This window comes from Antennarius striatus, chromosome 6 (genome assembly GCF_040054535.1).
Source record: "Antennarius striatus isolate MH-2024 chromosome 6, ASM4005453v1, whole genome shotgun sequence".
Classification (NCBI taxonomy): Eukaryota; Metazoa; Chordata; class Actinopteri; order Lophiiformes; family Antennariidae; genus Antennarius; species Antennarius striatus.
Genome location: NC_090781.1, coordinates 2253814 through 2277639, shown reverse-complemented (window position 1 = coordinate 2277639; position 23826 = coordinate 2253814). Strand labels below are relative to the sequence as shown.

The 23826-nt window shown below is 44.8% G+C and overlaps 1 protein-coding gene across 3 annotated transcripts in view; it reads left to right on the top strand.

The window, feature by feature from the left end:
* The first annotated feature begins 10196 nt into the window (after positions 1-10196).
* Positions 10197-23826, top strand: part of nf1a (neurofibromin 1a) — a 58730-nt gene continuing 45100 nt past the window's right edge. For all 3 annotated transcript variants that reach the window (XR_011035533.1, XM_068316764.1, XM_068316763.1), the window contains exons 1-7: positions 10197-10929; positions 21375-21518; positions 21594-21677; positions 22390-22580; positions 22705-22811; positions 23437-23504; positions 23582-23657. Coding sequence is in view for 2 of the 3 variants with exons in the window: in XM_068316764.1 (XP_068172865.1) it covers positions 10870-10929; positions 21375-21518; positions 21594-21677; positions 22390-22580; positions 22705-22811; positions 23437-23504; positions 23582-23657 (730 nt within the window). In the remaining variant the exon portion in view is untranslated. The remainder of the gene's footprint in view (positions 10930-21374; positions 21519-21593; positions 21678-22389; positions 22581-22704; positions 22812-23436; positions 23505-23581; positions 23658-23826) is intronic.

Genomic DNA, 23826 nt, shown 5'->3' with positions numbered 1-23826 from the left:
CAAGCAGAAGCAGCTGGACTTCTATTCAGGGTTTAAGATGTGTCACTGAAGACCTTTCAGATGTACAACAAGAACCACTCTAATACTGGAACTATTGCTACTCCAGCAGTCGTTTAGGCGTCATTAGCATCTCACTCGCTAATAAACGACTTCAGAGGGATTCTCCAGGAGAAGAGGGAGGACCAGCTGTTCCTTCTGTTGGCACAAACGGATAAAAGCCATTGATGAGAAGCACTCTCACCCACCAGACACACCCACTGTGTTTAATCCACTCTCCATCATTAATATGTGTGAGGACATGGAATGTGTGTGTTCAGTGCTAGTCTGTCACTAAAGGTGTATATCCTCCAATATTTGAACATGCTTAGTGTGGACCTCAGGGGACGTGGAATGTAGTGTGTGTGTGTGTGTGTGTGTAATGTAATGTAATGTGAGTGTGTATGGTCTCATCACCTACATGTACACAGTAAAGAGAATTTAATACAAGACTCAACCTGCAAGGAAAGAAAATGTCTTTACAAACTAAAAGAACTTTTCAAAAGTGATATAGCAGTTAGATTATAGAAGTTAGAATAGCTTAATTAGACTGTTAAATGGTTATAGCAGAATAGTTTAATCAATGTTAATATTCAGTGAGGACACCTTTAAATATATAGTTATCTCTCCACCTATACATTTGAACAAGCTCACTTGAAAGTCTCACGCTGTCGCCAACCCACTATGTCAATCACGTGCCCAACTAATCACGACACCCAACCAATCACAGTGCACCTGCCAGAAGGAATCATGTGAACAATATGGCGTAAGGCATCTGCTATGTTAGGACAAGAAATAACTATACATGGACTTCCCAGTTAACATAATTTTAGAGTCATAACTGTTCCAACAATGTTCGTGTTTGTGAGCAGAGAGTCCAGACAGCAGAACGACACAGAAAACAACTATTTCTGAGTGAAACTAGCTGCTAGCACCAACGGTCTGTCAAGCTATGGTTTCCGTTTGGAATGGGACAATCTTTGTAGTATCCAAACTGCTCCTGGGGCATCTGACAAAAGGGTGTTTAAGTAACTCCATACAGTTCTGTTCATGTACTCAGCTAACAGAACCATCGCTTCTCTAAAATTTCTTTTCCACTTGCTCTTTTGACAGGTGCCTTTTCCTTTAGCGTTAGCTCCTTTCCCAATCTCACCATTAGTTAGCTTTCTTTCTCCAGCTAGCCTGTAACATTCATCTATGACTTCGCTATGTCCACCCAGCTCCATCCATGATTGGCCAACACAAAGTCGTTACGTCACCACATTGATTTTTGAATACGTTGAGTGCGCCTGGTCTATAATACCAAATACCAATGTTTTCATATGTTTGGTATGAAGTCTGATATTATTGTTTTACTGTGGGATTTCCATGGGTTACCGCTAGTAGGTGTTAAAATAGTTTAATTAAACTGTTAATATTCAGTGAGTACACCTCTAAATAAATAGTTATAGCTGTTAGAGTAGTATAATTAGACTGTTAATATTGGAGTCCTCATCTGATTAAAGGTGAACACACTTCAAAACAACTCAGTATAGCTGTTTGAACAATTTAATCAAACTGTTAGTATTCAGTAAGGACACCTCAAGAACAAGATCTGGTCTCACTGTTGTTGTATCCATCCACCAACACGTGGTAAAGAACGAGATCCGGTCTCACTGATGTTGTATCCATCCACCGACTAGCAGTGGTGCCCCAAGGCACGGCTCATATCAGATTTTCGCTTGTTTGTGGAACTAAAATACAGACAGTGACGGCTCCTGTGCCTGATCAGCCTTCATTCATTTATTCATTTTCATTACCTGCTTCTTCTGCTGTTGCAGGTCACAGGGTGCCGGAGCCTATCCCAGGCGACTGGAGGCGTGAGGTAGGTAACACTCTGTGCACAATGCCAGGGCACCACAGAGCCACATGAATAACAAACATGCACACACTCACACCTATGGGCAATTTGAGAACAGCCAGTTCATGTTTCTGGAGGTTGGAGGAAGCCAGAGATCCGGAGAGAACCCACGCAGACACGGGGAGAACATGCAAACTCCACACAGAGCAGGACACAAACCAGAAACCGCCTTGTTGTGCAGCAACAGCGCTACCCACTGCCTTACTGTGCCGCCATGACACGGGTTTGTTTTCCGTTAATCTAAAAATCTAAAATCAATTTAATCCATTCCAGTAAAAAAAAAGCCCCAAATCCTTCAATATTATGGAAAAACCCCCAAACATTTCTATCAATCAATAGACATGCATACTTTACTGGTGCATTATTAATTATATAAAAGAAAAGAAAAAGATTTTAAGTGCTATTACCTTGGTAACAGATGAATGCAGCAAATGTAAGTGGATAGCAAAGACGAAGGGAGGAAAGGAAGGTTCACTGTTCTCTTGTTTTTGCCTTTTAGCCCAACTTTCACTTGCAGGTCTTTTAGAACAAAACATATCCAAGGAGGTCTGTTTCTAAAAATATTTGTAGAAGTGACAGGCAAGTGCCATTAAAGTTATCAAACCAACCGTGACCAGCCTTGAATGTTTCGTCTGATGCTAAAATTCCTACTTTTCCATCTATTTGTGGATGGTTGTTTATAGCTTCAAAAGAATTGTTCCTTTGGTTGGTGCTGCACTACTGAGGACATCTTTTTGCATGAAGATGTGCAAATTATGATGTACTGCAGTTATTGTGATGCACTTGCCAGTTCCATAACTCAAACTCCACACTCATGGTTTTCTATTACAGCGATCCCTTGTTACTCACGGTTAATGCGTTCCAGGAACAATCCTCAAAAACGAAATTCCTCGATATAGCGACAAACTATTTATTTCATTACTTACAGTAATTTAAAAGTTTATGAGCCCTCCCTATACTGCTATCAAACCACCTTCAAACCACCTCACTTTTATAGACTGTTTAAAACACTGTGTCTAAGTCCGAGACTCAAGGGACGCAGAGCACTTCAGCCAATAGAATGCGTGTACGGTATCAAGTGACTACCTACTAAAAATCTGCGTGTTGATGTGCGAATGCGTGAGGGATTACTGTATATCCCACTTCAGTTCAATAGAAATCATTCTTTTCTTCTTTAAGCTACTCTTTGGCCACACACTCATAACAATAAATGGGAAAGAATGAGATCTGAACTCAGCTAATGTTGTGTCCATCTGCCAAGTGGTGTCCCAAAGCACAGCCCTCATCTCGGATATTACTTGCATGTAAAACAAAAATTTGGACAGCTCACACCTCAAACAATTTGTAAGTCGAGCAGCTCGTATCTCAAGGTGCCACAGTAGTTCACAAGAACGGCAAGGCCTCCACCTTTCTTCTTATCACTCCAGGTGCCAACCCTGTTGGCACGAACAGTCCGGACTCCCTCAAATTAAACGTAGTTAACTTGGATCAATGTAGCCGCAAGAGGGCACAAGCCTGTGTTTTATTGTGCCGGTCCCAAGCCAGGATAAATACAGAGGGTTGTGTCAGGAAGCGCATACGACATAAAACTTTTGCCAAATCAAACATGCAAATCAAACATTGACTTCCATACCAGATCAGTCAAGGCCCCCGTTAACAACGACCGCCACTGGTGCTGTTGACCTACAGGGTGCCGGTGGAAATTGGACTACTTGGTCAAAGAAGGAGAGGAGGAAAGTGTGTTTGTAGGAAGAGAGAGAAGAGGAACACCTAGACTATAGGACTGAGAGTAGGGACGTTGAATGTTGGAACTATGACAGGAAAAGGTGGATAGCTGGTTGACATGATGCAGAGAAGGAAGGTAGGCATACTGTGTGTCCAGGAGACCAGGTGGAAAGGTAGCAAGGCAAGAAGTTTAGGAGCAGGGTTCAAGTTGTTCTATCATGGTGTAGATGGGAAGAGAAATGGAGTAGGAGTTATCTTGAAGGAGGAGTTTGTTAGGAATGTCCTGGAGGTATAAAGAGGACCAGATAGAGTGATGAGTCTGAAGCTAGAAATAGAAGGTGTGATGTTCAGTGTTGTTAGTGGGTATGCTCCACAGGTAGGATGTGAGCTGGAGGAGAAGGAGAAATTCTGGTTGGACTTTGATGAAGTGATGCAGAGCATACCTAGAAGTAAGAGAGTTGTCATTAGTACAGGCTTCAATGGACATGTTGGTGCAGGTAACAGAGGTGATGAGGAGGTGATGGGTAGGTTTATGGGTAGGTTTGGTATCCAGGAGAGGAACGCAGAAGGACAGGTGGTAGTTGACTTTGCAAAAAAGGATGGAAATGGCTGTAGTGAATACTCTCTTCCAGAAGAGGCAGGAACATAGGGTGACCTATAAGAGTGGTGGTAGGAGCACACAGGTAGACTACATCTTGTGTAGACGGTGTAACCTGAAAGAGATCAGTGACTGCAAAGTAGTGGTAGGTGAGAGTGCAGCCAAACAGCATAGGATGGTGGTGTGTAGGATGACTCTGGTGGTGAGGAAGATGAAGAGGACAAAGGCAGAGCAGAAGACGAAATGGTGGAAGCTGAAAAAGGAAGAGTGTGACTTTTAGGAAGGAGTTAAGACAGGCTCTGGGTGGTCAGGAGGTGCTTCCAGATGACTGGACAACTACAGCTAATGTGATCAGGGAGACAGGTAGGAGAGTACTTGGTGTGTCAGTTGCGGAAGCTAGACTAAAGGCAGAAGTGAACATTTGTGAGCAGCATTATGGTTTCATGCCAAAAAAGAGTACTGCAGTATTTGCTTTGAGGATGTTGATAGAGCAGTACAGAGAAGGCCAGAGGGAGCTGCATTGTGTTTTTGTAGATCTGGAGAAAGCTGATGACAGGGTGTCCAGAGAGGAACTGTGGTATTGTATGAGGAAGTCTGGAGTGGCAGAGAAGTATGTTAGAGCGGTGCAGGACATGTATGAAGACTGTAAGACAGTGGTGAGGTGTGCTGTAGGTGGACAGAGGAGTTCAAGGTGGAGGTGGGACTGCATCAGGGATCAGCTCTGAGCCCCTTCTTGTTGCTATGGTGATGGACAGGCTGACAGATGAGGTTAGACAGGAATCTCCATGGACTATGATGTTTGCAGATGACATTGTGATCTGCAGTGAGAGCAGGGAACAGGTGGAGGAGAAGCTAGAGAGGTGGAGGTTTGTCCTGGAAAGGAGAGGAATGAAGGTTAGCCGCAGTAAGACAGAGTACATGTGTGTGAATGAGAGGGACCCAAGTGGAAGACTGAGGTTACAGGGAGAAGAGATCAAGAAGGTGGAGGATTTGAAGTACTTAGGGTCAACAGTCCAGAGCAATGGAGAGTGTTGAAAAGAGGTGAAGAAGCGTGTCCAGGCAGGATGGAACGGGTGGAGGAAAGTGTCAGGTGTGATGTGTGATAGAAGAGTTTCAGCTAAAATGAAAGGAAAGGTGTACAAAACTGTGGTGAGACCAGCGATGTTGTTTGGTCTGGAGACAGTGTCCCTGAGGAAAAGACAGGAGACAGAGCTGGAGGTAGCAGAGATGAAGATCCTGAGGTTCTCTCTGGGAGTGACCAGGAAGGATAGGATCAGGAATGAGTACATCAGAGGGACAGCACATGTTAGAGGTTCTGGAGATAAAGTCAGAGAGGCCAGACTGAGATGGTTTGGACATGTCCAGAGGAGAGATAGTGAATATATTGGTAGAAGGATGCTGAGTTTTGAACTGCCAGGCAGGAGGCCTAGAGGAAGACCAAAGAGGAGGTTTATGGATGTAATGAGGGAAGACATGAAGGTAGTTGGTGTGAGAGAAGAGGATGCAAAGGACAGGGCAAGATGGCGGAAATTGATTCGCTGTGGCGACCCCTGAAGGGAAAAGCCAAAAGGAAAAGAATAATAATATGAGACCTTTAAAACTACGAGTTGTTCTGCTGCAAGGTCCTTTCTTATATTGAATATGTAAAATGTAATATAATCAAATGTCCTAGCACCGTATTGTGTCCTAAAACAGCGGTTGTTGTTGTTGTTACACTGGCTGCCGGAGTTTGTATGCATGGGTGTGGTGTGCTGAGTGGTTTCAAGTGCATCATCCTGCGATCAAGTTGTCTAATTCTACCCAGCCCTGCCAAACCCACGCTGCCAGATCGTTGTTACTGTTTAGTCAGAAACCAGCACAATTCCAGCCTTAGTTATATAGCTTGAGTTAGACTTTCTATGAACTTTGATTTTTGCTGTTTTCCAGAAAAATAAAAGATTCGACTTAGCAAAAGTGGGAGAGATACTGTTGAGTCAGGGGAGTATTCTCTCCCTGTCAAGACCATCTTGTGGAAAGACCAGTCCTTACACCTGAGCGCTCTCATGAGTCGGGGGCTGATGAAAGTTTCTTGGACAAAGACATTGTTGTGCATTTGGCACTAGAAACTGTACCTCTCAACACCCATGAATGCCAGGTCTCTCAGTGGTAAGCTACTAGCCAGTGTTACAGATAAAACTGTGCCCCTTCTCCTCGGAGTTTCTGATAATCACAAGGGTTTTTATATCATTGACTGTCCTCACTCCCCTCTGGTCCTTGGTCATCCATGGTTGAGGTTACATAACACAGTATTTGATTTTGTCTGCTGGGAGAGGAACCTTTTGGAGCAACGTGTGTCGAAAAACTTTTTGCATTCGGCTCCTGCTCCAGCCCTGCCTTCCATTCCTTCTGCTCCCGAAACTACTGATCTGTCTTTTGTTCCTGCAGTTTACCATGATCTAGGCCCTGTTGTCAGTAAATGTCATGCTCAGTCTCTACCCACCTCTTTCCGCTGGATGACTGCGCTACCAATCTGCCAACCTTGAGCGTCACACCCTCGCAGTCGCCTGTACAACCTCTCGTCCAGAGCAGGAGGCAATGGAGGCGTACATTTGGGACTCATTGGCTGTGGGAATTATAATGCCATCATCCTCACCAGTGGGAGCTGGGTTCTTCTTCATTGCTCAGAAGGACGAAACACTCCAACCCTGTATTGACTATCATGAATTGAACAATATCACTGTCAAGAATATTTAACCCCTACCGTTGATTGACTGCCTTTTCTCCTTTGCATGGAGCCAAGGTGTTCACTCTGCACTTCTCCCTTGTTCTTAAAAATGGACACCAGCACACTTTTCCTCCATTCCTCAGGCATCTTCTCACTATCTAAGGTCCTGTTAAACAACACAGTCAGAAACTCTACTGCCACCTCTCCTAGATACTTCCATACCTCAACAGGTATATCATCAGGACCGACTGCCTTTCCACTCTTCATCCTCTTCAGTGCCCTCCTCACTTCATCCTGAGTAATCTTTGCTACTTCCTGGTCCACAACAGTCACCTCTTCTAGTCTTTGTTCTCTCTCATTTTCCTCTTTCATCAACTCTACAAAGTACTCTTTTTATCCTCCCAACACACTACTGGCACCTGTCAATACACTTCCATCCCTATCCTTAATCACCCTAACCTGCTGCACGTACTTCACATCTCTGTCTCTCTGTCTTGCCAACCTGTATAGATCAGTCTCTCCCTCCTTACTGTCCAACCTAGCATACAAGTCATCATAAGCCCCTTGTTTGGCCTTTGCTACCTCTACCTTCACCTTACGCTGCATCTCCCTGTACTCCTGTCTACTCTCCTCAGTCCTCTCAGTGTCCCACTTCTTCTTAGCTAACCTCTTTCTCTGTATACACTCCTGTACCTCCTCATTCCACCACCAAGTTTCCTTATCTACTTTCTTCCAGATGACACACCAAGTACTCTCTTACCTGTCTCCCTGATCACATTAGCTGTAGTTGTCCAGTCATCTGGAAGCACCTCCTGACCACCCAGAGCCTGTCTTAACTCCTTCCTAAAAGTCATGCAACACTCTTCCTTTTTCAGCTTCCATCATTTCGTCTTCTGCTCTGCCTTTGTCCTCTTCATCTTCCTCACCACCAGAGTCGTCCTACACACCACCATCCTATGCTGTTTGGCTACACTCTCACCTACCACTACTTTACAGTCACTGATCTCCTTCAGGTTACACCATCTACACAAGATGTAGTCTACCTGTGTGCTCCTACCACCACTCTTATAGGTCACCCTATGTTCCTGCCTCTTCTGGAAGAAAGTATTCACTACAGCCATTTCCATCCTTTTTGCAAAGTCAACTACCATCTGTACTTCTGCGTTCCTCTCCTGGATACCAAACCTACCCATCACCTCCTCATCACCTCTGTTTCCTGCACCAACATGTCCATTGAAGTCTGCACCAATGACAACTCTCTCACTTCTAGGTATGCTCTGCATCACTTCATCAAAGTCCAACCAGAATTTCTCCTTCTCCTCCAGCTCACATCCTACCTGTGGAGCATACCCACTAACAACATTGAACATCACACCTTCTATTTCTAGCTTCAGACTCATCACTCTATCTGACACTCTTTTTACCTCCAGGACATTCCTAACAAACTCCTCCTTCAAGATAACTCCTACTCCATTTCTCTTCCTATCTACACAATGTTAGAACAACTTGAACCCTGCTCCTAAACTTCTACCCTTGCTACCTTTCCACCTGGTCTCCTGGACACACAGTATGTCTACCTTCCTCCTCTGCATCATGTCAACCAACTCTCTACCTTTTCCTGTCATAGTTCCAACATTCAACGCCCCTACTCTCAGTCTTATACTCTTGGCGTTCCTCTTCTCTCTCTTCCTACGAACACACTTTCCTCCTCTCCTTCTTCGACCAACAGTAGTCCAATTTCCACTGGCACCCTGTACTACACTATAGGACATATATTACACTACAGGATATGTACTACACTAACAGGCCATATATTACACTGACAGGACATGTACTATATTAACAGGACATATAATACACTGCTGGACATACACTACACTACAAGACATAATACACTAACAGGACATGCAATCCACTAACATGATATGTACCACACTACAGGACATATACTATACTAACAGGACATATATTACACTATAGGACATACAGAGTATATTACACTACAGGACATATAATGCACTAACAGGACATATACTACACCAACAGGACATATACTACACTAACAGGACATATACTACACTACAGCACATATACTATGCTAGTTGACAAAGAGTATAACAGATCAGATCTCAGTAGGCCCACTTGGTGGGCAAGGTACATCCCTCTTACACTTTAAGACACGTCATCTTCCCAATGTAAACTCCTTCCAGAGTGAAGGAGTTTAAGAATCTTACGACTAAGGGAACAATTAAACGTAAGATTGGGCCAAGAACCGGGGCAACAGGAGCGGTATTGCCATTGCTTAATTGCACTTTTGCAACAAAAAGGGAGGCAAAGCTCTACATCTACATTTCAATCCTTTTTGCTACCCTCACCTGTAGTCATGAGTGATGGGTCATGACCAACAGAATGAGATTGCGGATACAGTCGGCCGAAATGAGTTTTCTCAGGTGGGTAGCGGGTGTCTTCCTTATTGATAGGCTGAGAGACACTGCTACTAGCGAGAGGCTCAAAGTAGAGCTGAGGTGAGGTTTGGACATCTGGGATCCTCCATAGGGAGGTGTTCCTGATGATACTGATGATGATGATGGTGATTATGGTGATGTTGACAAAGATGATGACAATGATGATGATAATGGTGATGACGATGGTGTTGATGATATACTGTATATAGTCTGTACGGTAATAGTATCTTTTTTTATTTTATTTCCACATGATCAGCAAACATAGTTTTTTTTAATAACTTTGTCTTTTTGATCATTGTGTTAAACACAATTAATTAGTGCGATTAATAACATAGGAGAACACATTGTTCCTGTGGTAGCTTGGCATGAATGTATGAAGTCATCAAGACATAAACACACATATTGTTGAAAACCTTGTTTGTTTTGTATTTATGACAACCACAACTTATTCCACCCACTTTATCACAAAAGACAAGCAGCCAGTCAAAATAACAATGTCACCAAGCAGAGGTAAAAAGAAAATATTCAGGACATTTCCTGTCTCTTGTACGTAGACTTCAGCTTAAGTCAACATTAAGTCATTCTGGGCCCCAAAATGAAGTCATTCTGGGCCCCAACAGGATCCCCATGCTGTTCTGCTACTGGGTTTCCACCACTCATTTTATTTTTAAACACTAGCTGAACCTGAGTTAGTATTTAGTATGAACTATTTATTAATTATTGGTATTTAGTATTTTATTGGTGACGTCACTAAATTTTCTAAAGAGGACTTTCTTCACCACATTTGCAGAAGTCGGTACCATTGGTAAGGAGATGTTCACTGGGTCCAGTCAGTGATGCTTGTGTGCTGATGAGAGCATCTGGAGAGGCCCGAGCGCAGTTCACGCATGCGCGTCCCGCGAGTCGCCAAGTCCCCACACGATACTCCCGGAAGTACAGACATTTCATTTCAAATTAAAACATTTCAAAATCAAAGCCCAGTTGTTTGAGTCGTCATTTTTATAAACCGTAGTGTTGAAACATCAACAGAGGCTACATTCGGATCATAATTTAGAAACACAAACGTTGACATAAGTGTTAAATGTAGAGTTCTTTTCAAAAAAAGACCCTTTGTCCCCTTTTCTTGTGCACATTTCTCTTCGTTGTTTGGAGGAGGTTTTCGGCCGAGCCCTCTTACTTTGAAGGGCCGAACAGGAAGTGGTCCTCCTCGCTGCGGACAGCTTGTCGCGGGTCTCCGACACCTCTCATAAATTTCTCTGAAAAAGACTTCCGGTGGTGTGTCATGGCGGTGGCATGGTGAATTGTGGAGAAAGTGGAAAATCGTCGGCCGTCTCGCGCGTTCCCGTCCACTCGGGCCCGGCTCTGATGCAGCAGTAGGCCGCCGGTCCCGGCCCCGCACCCCGGCCCCGCAGCGGAGCGTGGCGGCGTCCCCCGCCCGGCCATGGCGGCGCACAAACCCGTGGAGTGGGTCCAGGCCGTCATCAACAGATTCGATGAGCAGGTAAGAGGCTCGTGTCCGGGCTCGGCCGCCGCGAGCCGCCGTCACGCGGGTCCAGTCCGGCTCGCGCCACCGGGGACAGCCGGGCTCGTGCCCCGCGCTCACGGGGCTCGTGTCTGGTCCTGCCGTGCGGGACCGCCTGTCCCGGCCGGGCGGCTGCGGACGGGTCTCCCCGCAGCCCCGGGGGCTCCGCAGACCCGTCCCCTGGGCGAGCCGCCCCGCCGCGGACGACCCCCGCTCTGAAGGCTGTACCGGGTCGCTGCTCGGGCCCGGGAGCCCCCGGGTGTCCCCGGATCGTCCTGCTCACGCCCGTGGGGCCAGCTAGGCGGCTAGCGTTAGCAGGCCCCGCTAGCTAATGTAAACAAGTAAGGTGTGCCCGGGTCACCGCGCCGCATCTCCGCCAGTCCGTGAAGGCAGCACCGGGGGAGGCTTCACGGCAGGGCGGGAGCTGCTCACCCGCTCCTGATGTCCCCGAAGCGTCCAGGTGTCTCCTGGGTCCCACCGGGGGAAACCTCGCGAGCTGGACGTGTTTCTCACGCCCGTGAAGTGTGTCCCGTCCGGGCGTGATTCCTGTCAGCAGGTGGTTCAGGTGTGTGGAGCCTCCGGCCTCACCCGGGTGGGGCCCCTGGGGTCCCGAAGGACGAGCAACGGGAAATCTGGGAAAATGAGATTTTCCACTTTGTTGTCCTCAGTGGTGTCCCCTCTGTGTTGTCTTTGAAGTCGTGTTGGTTGGTTTAGTCTCTGGCTTAGCTGCCACTAATCCAGGTTTTAGCCAGTGTCGAGCGGCTCAGCCTGGATTATTAGGTGTGAAACCTCTTTATGTGACCCAAAGCCTGAAAGCTGCCGGTCAGTGAACCGGTTGGTGACCCGGTCCGTTAACGTTGGTTGTTCTGTTTGTAGGGGCTTCGTGTCACTTAGCAGAACTTCACCATCAGTGGTACACAGAGGTCAGGTTCACACCTTGGTGGTCCGTCTTGTTCTCCAGTTGAGGAGATCTCAACCAGGAGATCCAGTCTTGGTGACGGCGTTCCTCTGGTGGACATGTTCATGTGCTTCCTGATTGAGTTTATTGGGTGTAGAAGGTCTCCAGAAAAATGTGTTCATTTGAATCCACTGTGGAATTATAGCTCAGCTGAAGCAGAGACTCCTGGTTGGACAAGTGGACCACAGGTCTGTCCATGTCCCCTCAAATAAAGGAGTGGAGATAGGAAGTGTGACGACCACATGGTTTGTGGTGATTCATCTGAAACACAGGACGCCACTGCGTTGAAGAGCAGCGTGGATTCATGAGGATAACCCTGAAACGGAGTGTCAGGGACACCAGTGGAATCACGTCCACAGGAAAACCTGATGGTCACTTTGATCCAATCAACTAGGACAGTTAAAGAAGGCTCTGTAAAAGAATTTAAATGTAAACAACGTCCCCAAAGCATTTAAATAGCGAAATGTGTATGTATTATATGATTAACAACAGGTAGTCCTCCACTTATGAACATTTGACTTTCAAACATAGTTATGAACACCCGTGCTTCACCATATCCAACTTGTCCTACAGTTCTCCTTTCTGCCAGAACCCCCTGGGGTGCAGCACCGCTGTGTTCACGCAGCTCCTTCTCTTCCTGTTTGTTGTTGTTGTCTCCGTTAGCATCTCAGAGCATCAGGCTTCCTACCTTGGATACGTCACTGTTTATCATGGATGATAAAGTAAAGGCTAGCGAAGATGGTGGTAGTGGTGAACATCTCTCTGATGACAACTCTGCCTCTGACCCACTATAACTCCTCCCTCCTCCTGCTCTTTCTTCACTCTAACGTTAAGCTACATGCTACAGTAGCTTCAGTGGATCATCAAAATCAACAACTGACTGATGATCGTAAAAACTGGTGGAGAATTCCTTGAAGTGTTTTCTTCTTCTAGTCCTCAAAGATTAAATTATAAGGATTAGTAATCTAATTAATCACGTGAATCACGAGTGACGTTTTATGGTAAATATTGGAACTATGCGTACATATTTTAATATGATTACATGTTTTTATTCTGATATATTGTACAGTGACATGATTATGTGCTTTAAACGGTTTTCTAGTGATTTTTAGAGTCCAGTATTAGTGGCAGTACCAGTTGTACCTTGTTTTAATTTGTTTTAAAACAAGGTACAACTGAACTCTAAACAACCTGTACCTGTATTTTATCTATTATATGATTTTTTTATGTTATCATGTTGTCCTCCTGTAGGAACTAAATGATGTAGGAACCAATGTTGTCCTCCTGTAGGAACTAAATGATGTAGGAACCAATGTTGTCCTCCTGTAGGAACTAAATGATGTAGGAACCAATGTTGTCCTCCTGTAGGAACTAAATAATGTAGGAACCAATGTTGTCCTCCTGTAGGAACTAAATAATGTAGGAACCAATGTTGTCCTCCTGTAGGAACTAAATGATGTAGGAACCAATGTTGTCCTCCTGTAGGAACTAAATGATGTAGGAACCAATGTTGTCCTCCAGTAGGAACTAAATGATGTAGGAACCAATGTTATCCTCCAGTAGGAACTAAATGATGTAGGAACCAATGTTGTCCTCCAGTAGGAACTAAATGATGTAGGAACCAATGTTGTCCTCCTGTAGGAACTAAATGATGTAGGAACCAATGTTGTCCTCCTGTAGGAACTAAATGATGTAGGAACCAATGTTGTCCTCCTGTAGGAACTAAATGATGTAGGAACCAATGTTGTCCTCCAGTAGGAACTAAATGATGTAGGAACCAATGTTGTCCTCCAGTAGGAACTAAATGATGTAGGAACCAATGTTGTCCTCCAGTAGGAACTAAATGATGTAGGAACCAATGTTGTCCTCCTGTAGGAACTAAATGATGTAGGAACCAATGTTGTCCTCCTGTAGGAACTAAATGATGTAGGAACCAATGTTGTCCTCCTGTAGGAACCAATGTTGTCCTCCAGTAGGAACCAAAGGATGTAGGAACCAATGTTGTCCTCCTGTAGGAACCAAAGTTGTCCTCCTGTAGGAACTAAATGATGTAGGAACCAATGTTGTCCGCCAGTAGGAACTAAATGATGTAGGAACCAATGTTGTCCTCCTGTAGGAACTAAATGATGTAGGAACCAATGTTGTCCTCCTGTAGGAACCAATGTTGTCCTCCTGTAGGAACTAAATGATGTAGGAACCGATGCTGTCCTCCTGTAGGAACCAAAGTTGTCCTCCTGTAGGAACTAAATGATGTAGGAACCAATGTTGTCCTCCTGTAGGAACTAAATGATGTAGGAACCAATGTTGTCCTCCAGTAGGAACTAAATGATGTAGGAACCAATGTTGTCCTCCTGTAGGAACCAATGTTGTCCTCCTGTAGGAACTAAATGATGTAGGAACCAATGTTGTCCTCCTGTAGGAACCAATGTTGTCCTCCTGTAGGAACCAATGTTGTCCTCCTGTAGGAACTAAATGATGTAGGAACCAATGTTGTCCTCCAGTAGGAACCAAATGATGTAGGAACCAATGTTGTCCTCCTGTAGGAACCAAAGTTGTCCTCCTGTAGGAACTAAATGATGTAGGAACCAATGTTGTCCGCCAGTAGGAACTAAATGATGTAGGAACCAATGTTGTCCTCCTGTAGGAACTAAATGATGTAGGAACCAATGTTGTCCTCCTGTAGGAACCAATGTTGTCCTCCTGTAGGAACTAAATGATGTAGGAACCGATGTTGTCCTCCTGTAGGAACCAAAGTTGTCCTCCTGTAGGAACTAAATGATGTAGGAACCAATGTTGTCCTCCTGTAGGAACTAAATGATGTAGGAACCAATGTTGTCCTCCAGTAGGAACTAAATGATGTAGGAACCAATGTTGTCCTCCTGTAGGAACCAATGTTGTCCTCCTGTAGGAACTAAATGATGTAGGAACCAATGTTGTCCTCAAGTAGGAACTAAATGATGTAGGAACCGATGTTGGCCTCCTGTAGGAACCAATGTTGTCCTCCTGTAGGAACCAATGTTGTCCTCCTGTAGGAACTAAATGATGTAGGAACCGATGTTGGCCTCCTGTAGGAACCGATGTTGTCCTCCTGTAGGAACTAAATGATGTAGGAACCAATGTTGTCCTCCTGTAGGAACCAAAGTTGTCCTCCTGTAGGAACTAAATGATGTAGGAACCAATGTTGTCCTCCTGTAGGAACTAAATGATGTAGGAACCAATGTTGTCCTCCAGTAGGAACTAAATGATGTAGGAACCAATGTCGTCCTCCAGTAGGAACTAAATGATGGAGGAACCAATGTTGTCTTCCTGTAGGAACTAAATGATGTAGGAACCAATGTTGTCCTCCTGTAGGAACTAAATGATGTAGGAACCAATGTTGTCCTCCTGTAGGAACTAAATGATGTAGGAACCAATGTTGTCCTCCTGTAGGAACTAAATGATGTAGGAACCAATGTTGTCCTCCAGTAGGAACTAAATGATGTAGGAACCAATGTTGTCCTCCTGTAGGAACCAAAGTTGTCCTCCTGTAGGAACTAAATGATGTAGGAACCAAAGTTGTCCTCCTGTAGGAACTAAATGATGTAGGAACCAATGTTGTCCTCCTGTAGGAACTAAATGATGTAGGAACCGATGTTGTCCTCCTGTAGGAACCAAAGTTGTCCTCCTGTAGGAACTAAATAATGTAGGAACCAATGTTGTCCTCCTGTAGGAACTAAATGATGTAGGAACCAATGTTGTCCTCCAGTAGGAACTAAATGATGTAGGAACCAATGTTGTCCTCAAGTAGGAACTAAATGATGTAGGGACCAATGTTGTCTTCCTGTAGGAACTAAATGATGTAGGAACCAATGTTGTCCTCCTGTAGGAACCAATGTTGTCCTCCTGTAGGAACCAATGTTGTCCTCCTGTAGGAACTAAATGATGTAGGAACCGATGTTGGCCTCCTGTAGGAACCAATGTTGTCCTCCTGTAGGAACTAAATGATGTAGGAACCAATGTTGTCCTCCTGTAGGAACCAATGTTGTCCTCCTGTAGGAACCAATGTTGTCCTCCTGTAGGAACTAAATGATGTAGGCACCAATGTTGTCCTCCTGTAGGAACCAAAGTTGTCCTCCTGTAGGAACTAAATGATGTAGGAACCAAAGTTGTCCTCCTGTAGGAACTAAATGATGTAGGAACCAATGTTGTCCTCCTGTAGGAACTAAATGATGTAGGAACCAATGTTGTCCTCCTGTAGGAACTAAATGATGTAGGAACCAATGTATTTAGGTCAGGTTTCTGCCTGGAAGCATTAACTGACGCTAACACTGAACTCTGAATGTTTTGCCAGTTAATGTTAACTATTGTGTAAATGAGAAACTTCCTGAAATCAAACAGTTGTCAAACAGAAAGGGGCGTGTCTGACTTTTGATAACCAGGAAGTGACATCAGCGTGTCATTCAGGTCAGTGTGGTGGAACACCTCAGTGGATTAAAGCTGGGTTTAGCCTCTACACCCCCCAGGAGAGAATTAATCCAGCAGAGGTAGAGATGTTAAAGTTACATTACAGTACTACAGGATTTTATTATTATGGGATGTTTTAATGTCCTGTAATTGTAATGGTCAGTCTGAGGGAATAGAACCTTAGTATTTAGAGTTGTAATGACATTACTGTAGTATTTAGAGTAGTAATGACATTACTTTAGTATTTAGAGTAGTAATGACATTACTGTAGTATTTAGAGTAGTAATGACATTACTTTAGTATTTAGATTAGTAATGACATTACTTTAGTATTTAGAGTAGTAATGACATTACTTTAGTATTTAGAGTAGTAATGACATTACTTTAGTATTTAGAGTAGTTATGACATTTAAATGACCTCAAATGGAGATTAGATACTGGAATTTAAGAACAATTTAAGAACAAGCTCTAGGAACCAGTTGTTTGTAACTTGAGGACTACCTGTACCTGATTAATTACATTAATAATTACATGGTTAACTACCTGATTAACTACCTGATTAACTACATAAGTAATTACCTGTTAAATTTTGTTAGTAATTACATGATTAAATACAATCACCTCAAACTACCTTAATAATTATTCAGTTTTTTCTTCTTCTTTCCAGACATGTTATTACAACATATTTCACTTTCATCAGTGATTGGAACATCGGCAACAACATCTGAAAAGAAAAAAAAGGGTTGACGGGTAGACGCCATTGGCTTGTAAGGTTCCCGTCCCCTAATAATTACATGGTTAACTACATCAGTAATGACATGATTAATTACCTGATTAATCGTGATGAATGTTGTGATTGAAGATGTCGATTGTCGTTCTGCAGATGTCAGAAGTTGATTAGTTCTCCTAGAAGTTTCCTCAGCAGTAGTCCTGCTGGGTGGACATCCATCAGTATGTAACGCTGGCCTGAGTTCATGTTCGTCAGAATAGCATCAAATTAAATGACCCTGGATTCATCACAGATACAATTATTCATGTTTGTCTTTTGCGTTGTAGTTTAAAACTTTTGTTATTTATCTGTGGAAGTTGAACCCGAAACGTTAAAAGCCACTACAGAGGAATTCACTTCCTGTTTATGGAGTGCTAAAAGTAAAGACGTACGTTACCATTGAGACAACACTTTTGCTAAAACTCTTTACTGACTTGAATTGTCTCCTTGGTGTCTGTCTTGCTTCTTTCTTTTCTGGATTACCAGTCTTTTTTTTCCAACACTTTGACAGTCAACATATAATCAATATTTTATTTACATTTTCCTTACAGGCTATTGTACGTTAAAATTAAAAGAAAGCTTCCCATCGGTTTCAAATATAGCTAGTTTGCTTTACTAAACTATATATATATATATATATATATATATATATATATATATATGATAGTATCTCAAGACACAAGCTTATTCCATTCCGCGACCGAGCTCATAAGTCAAACAATATTTCCCCATTTAAAAAAACAAATGATTTTAATCTGTTCCAGCCTTGAAGAAAAGCTCCAAACTTCATAAATTATGAAAACATATTTTTATCAACCATGAGGGATGCAGACTTTACTTTTGTATAATTAATTATACTGTAAATTACATACAAAATTATACGAAATGAATGAAATCAACTTTATCCCTGAAGGGAAATTATTTGTCCACTCTAGTGTTGGTCTGTGTTGTTAATCTTCTGCATAGTATATACAGTATGTGTACAGGCCCGTGACACACACACACACACCCACACACACACACACAAACACACACGGGGCAATGAGCATCTTGTAAAGGGGGCGGTGCCTTGCTCAAGGGCACTTCCACAGTGCTCAGGGGGTGAACTGGCTCCTCCCACTGCCAGTTCACACTCACATGGTTCTTGAGCCAGCAGCCCTCCGTTCCCCAATCTAAAACGTAGTGGACTGAGCTACTGAGAACCACAAAAGTCACAATGTCAGCTGATGTTGTATCCATCCGCCAACACGTGGTAAAGAAAGAGGTCCATTCTAACTGGTGTATCCATCCGCCAACACGTGAAGACTCACTCACACCTTGACTTTCTTGGCCATTTCCCTGTAGGAAAGACCTACATTTCCAAGTGTAATGATGGTCTGTCTCTCTTCTATTGTTAATCACTTTTCCTTGCTGTGTTTGTAGTAACTCTACTTTCAGCAATACTTTTCAAGTAATTCTCACAACGGTTTGATGCTAAAGTGTGTTCCAACACTTCTGTTATGCAGACAGACGGGCTTGTAAGTAATTAAGAAACCTTGGGACTCCTGATGGAGTTGGTAGCACCAACTTTTGGGGTTTGATTAACCTCCATTGCTGCAGAACTACATTAATTTGTTAACCCGTTTCCTGTTCACCTTTTTGTATGAACCTGAAATGTACATTATTTTTCTTTTTTTAAATCTTACCTCTGGCAGTTCACCACCCAACTTCGTACCACTTCCAGCGGTTCAATGGACTTGAAATACTGGAATTTCAATACAGAAGTGGAAAAATTGTTGTGTTCCAAAACAGTTGACCGTGTTTGTGTGTGTGTGTCAGTGTTTAGTCCAGCCTTTGACTGAACTCACCCCCCCACACACACACGAGCGCCGCCCCTCAGCTCAACTCATTTTTTCTGGTCTTCTGAAGAGACGTCCCTCTGGACTGGACCACAGTCTGCTGGTCTAGTCCTCTAGATTCCTCTGGTCCTCTTCCACGTCTGTTTGTCTGTGTTTGCCTGTCTGTCTCCCTGTCTGTCTGTATGTGTGTCTGTGTCTGCCTGTATGTCTGTAGATCATTGTTCCATACAGAGTAAATTGAAGGTATTAAACAGGGAGATGCTATTCTGCTTTTTGTCATTAACAGATCAAACAAAAAGTGTTTTTTCTTCTGCTTAATGAAACTAAAGTTCATTATAGACTATAATATTTCTAAATGGACTTTGCTAACAGGAGGGATTTTATGGTAACGTGGTGAGTCGAAGCAGCTCCGCAGTTCTGTCAGGACAGCAGAACCAGGCTCCAGGCAATACCTCCGTACTCAAAATTATTATTTTCCACCAGCCATCAGGGAATGAAGACCAACCTGTAGTTACATGACATTCAGTCATTAACTGACAGTAAACCCTTTTCATTCACGTTAAACATGTTAATTAAGAAGTGAAGGGGTCCAACAAACCCGATTGAAGGACTAGAGTATTTGCACCAGGCGAGTAGTCCCCTGCTCAGATCCTTGGTTGGGAGTCCAAAATGAACGTTGGTGTGTGCTCCAGGTGTTGCTTCAGAGCTTTCCATGAAGGAAGCGTAGACGTTTCCATGAAGGAAGCGTAGACGTTTCCATGAAGGAAGCGTAGACGTTTCCATGAAGGAAGCGCAGACGTTTCCATGAAGGAAGCGCAGACGTTTCCATGAAGGAAGCGCAGACGTTTCCATGAAGGAAGCGTAGACGTTTCCATGAAGGAAGCGCAGACGTTTCCATGAAGGAAGCGCAGACGTTTCCATGAAGGAAGCGCAGACGTTTCCATGAAGGAAGCGCAGACGTTTCCATGAAGGAAGCGCAGACGTTTCCATGAAGGAAGCGCAGACGTTTCCATGAAGGAAGCGCAGACGTTTCCATGAAGGAAGCGCAGACGTTTCCATGAAGGAAGCGTAGACGTTTCCATGAAGGGAGCGCAGACGTTTCCATGAAGGAAGCGTAGACGTTTCCATGAAGGGAGCGCAGACGTTTCCATGAAGGGAGCGTAGACGTTTCCATGAAGGGAGCATAGCCATAGCTCACTTATTGGTCGCCCTGGTGGTCCAGGGGTTTCTGTCTAATGGGGTTATGATGGTGGTTCCACTGCCAGAAGACTGATGACCCACTAGAGCTCCAGAACGGTTTGACTAGACTTCTGTTGCTATGGCTGCTCATGCCCAGAGTAACATAGTAGTAATAATAATAATGAGGATCATGATGAGATACAGTCAGGTTTTATTCTCAACCACTTCCTGTTTTGGTTTTTTGTTTTAGTTTCAACTCAGTTTAACTTTAGTGAATTTTTCTGTGTAATCACTTCCACATGATGGTAATATTTGTTAGGGAGTTGTGTGTGTGTGTGTGTGTGTGTGTGTGTGTGTGTGTGTGTCCACACACATAGTCTCCACTGACAGTGTGTGTCAGAACGTGTTTTGCGTTCTGTTCAACTCTTGCAGGAGTGTGTGAAGGTGTCCATTTAGTCGTTCTTCGGGGTGTGGTGGGGGGAAGCAGTTGAAACAGCTCTGAAGGTGGGAACAGTTTTCCTCTATTTCTAGACTCTAGAAATACAGAGTCTAGACTCTGTGTTTCGGGTGTCCGTCGAATCTAGACTCTAGATTCCTCTAGAATCTAGAGGAAGTTGTTCATGTTAGCGTGGATCTCCAGGACGTCTGGTGTGAAGTTCCATCTGAAGCACGATTCAGCCTTCAGAGTGTTGTATTCCGTTTTCCCTCTGCCTGGCTGTCAGGATTCTTCTTCCATGACCCAGGTGGACCTTAAACCAATGACCTGATGTCCTTCAGACGTCTGTGTTCTGTCAGTTCTGTGGAGGGTGTTGTGTCTGTGTCTGCCACCGGGTGGCGTATCTTTGTGTTGTGCTCTGGTAGTGGAGGGGTTAGCGCTGATGTCCGCTGCAGATGTCTGCCTGTTGGGTGGAGATGGGAGACGTTCTGTTTCTCTACAAGGTGGAGGAATTGATGGCTTGTTGTTCCACAAGTCATTTTTTAAAAAGACGAATGCCACAACGTCACAGCTTCTCAGCTGCCTGTGAGACAGCGCAGTGGGAGTCAGTGTTCCACACAGCGGCGGTGTGGGACCACTTTGAATGTTCAGGGGGAATTTGTGTCCTGTTCATGGTGTAGAACTGAAGTCTGTTCCCATGACGACTGACTAACGTGGAGTTCAGTGGTCCTGCTTCCAGTGGAGAGTGTTGAGGAGCACTTCCTGTTCACGTCACATTGAGTTCCCGTTGTCCTCTCTGCAGCTTCCCATTAAAGTCGGACACCAGAACACCCACACCAAAGTCAGCACCGAGCACAACAAGGAATGCCTGATCAACATCTCCAAGTACAAGTTCTCCCTGGTCATCAGTGGGCTGACCACCATCCTGAAGAACGTCAACAACATGGTGAGTCCCCCCATCCATCCCCCAGGTCCACAGAGGTCCTGTCTGGCAGTGGCTGACACCGGTTTGTCTCCACAGCGGATATTTGGAGAAGCTTCTGAGAAGAACCTTTACCTGTCCCAGCTCATCATCCTGGACACGCTGGAGAAGTGCCTGGCTGGGGTGAGTCTGCGGGGTGTGTGGGGGGGTTAGGAACCATGAACCCTTCATGGAAGGGTTTATTCTGCGCCACATGGAGCGACACAACCACATGCCATGAGGGGGACAGAACCCACCGGTCCTCTCACACATCACCAACGGGACACAGGAAGTGATGTCATGGGTCAGAAGTAGCGTCAACCCACAAGAAACGTTCAATATCTCGACAAAATTGACAAACAAGAACCGAGGCAGTTAGAGACTGCAACATCACGTGAAGGGTAGGTCAGGGTTCCCTGAAAGTAGTACCTGACTAGTGCATAGCTTTGACCTGCCCTGGTAGGCTTTGACCACAGATAAAAGCTAGTGCACAGATAGATCAAAGCATCAGCTTTGATCTATGGTCTTACACTGGCCTTCTCCCTCGTCATCTATCTTATCCAATTCCTGAGTCTACAAAAGTTGAAATTTGCCCTTGACAGAGTTTTCTCAAGGTCATCATCTCATTTTCATCCCCTTCGCTGCCTGAGTCATGTGCTTTTTCTATCTGCAACGTTTGTGAATATATTTGGTGGACTAACGGACAGACTGACGTACACACCAACAGACGATTACAATACATCACCGCTTTTTAAAGAATGAGTCGAGGGTGATTAGAACGGAGGAATAAAAATAAACCTGGAGGAGAAACCACAGCCACTAGGGGGGGCTCATCGTGCCTCTCCTCTCTCTGCAGCAATCTAAAGACTGCCTGCGTCTGGATGAAGCCATGCTGGTCAAGCAGCTGCTGCCAGAGATCTGCCACTTCATCCACACCTACCGCGAGGGCCACCAGCACGCCGCCGAGCTGCGGGCGTCGGCCTCGGCCGTCCTCTTCTCCCTCAGCTGCAACAACTTCAACGCCGTCTTCAGCCGCATCTCCACCAGGTAGGTCTGAGGAAGAATCCAGGATCCGGGGGGGGGCCTCAGTCGTCACATAGAGTTCAGGGGCCTTCAGAACCTGGAACGGGTTGGTCATGGGTGATGAGTGTGTGTGTCCTTCTGTCCTCAGGCTCCAGGAGCTGACGGTGTGCTCTGAGGACACGGTGGACGTTCATGACATCGAGCTGATGCAGTACATCAACGTGGACTGCTCCAAGCTGAAGAGGCTGCTGCAAGGTGATGGGCGTGCCCCCCCCGCCTCTGCCTTTGTCTCTTCATCTTTACCTTCCTTTGCTTCAAATTTAACATGAAGTGAACTTTTATTCACTGTCATTAAGAAGGTTTGCATATAATGACTGAGGAGTGAACATGAAGAAGCTGGTGGAGTTACTCTAGCCTGTTGTAACCTGTGTCTGTACAGTACCTTTACACGAAACCATAAAAGATTCCTTTAATTTGGAGAAATAAAGACTAAAGTCGTGTGGCTTCACGCCCTCTGGACACCCGGAAGACTCAGGTGGAGCTGATCCAACAGATCTACCATCAGGAGCCTGAGCTCCTAAAGCCTCTTTTGATGCTGCTCTAAGTCTGGATGTGACTTCAGACCAAAGTCTGACTCACCAACAGAGAGGTGTTCAAACGCCTGAACACGTGGACGACCGGTAGACGTGAAGACGTGACTTGAACGGACTGGAGGCAGCCTGGCTATTACTGTAGTTCTGGTCCGTGTGGTTCTTGATAGAAGACAAGCCCTCAGTAATAAGAGTTCTGCTCCAGAGGTTCCCATGTGATCAGTTGGTCTGTGGTCTGTCTGTTTGTCCTTCTTTTCACCGTGGTTTTTTCTCGTTGTTTTCTGCTCCAGAAACGGTACTGAAGTTCCGAGCGCTGAAGAAGCCGGCCCAGCTGGCGGTCATCAACAGTCTAGAGAAGGTATTCAGCGGTGAAGGACGCTGCTCAGGGCTCCGACCCTCCGTCCCGCTTCCCATACTGACGCTCTGTTCTTATAGGCCTTCTGGAACTGGGTGGAGAATTACCCCGACGAGTTCACCATGCTCTACCAGCGACCACAGGCAGACATGGCAGGTAGGACACACTAACTCCAGCCTGCTGCCGACCAAACCACCGGCTCTGAAGGCAGACAATCGATACGATTGGTGCTGATTGTTGTTACATTCATGAAGTGAAAGATGTAGGACCTCACCTCTCTGACCAGTGTTTGCCCCACGCTGTGATTCTGGGTTTAAACATCAGA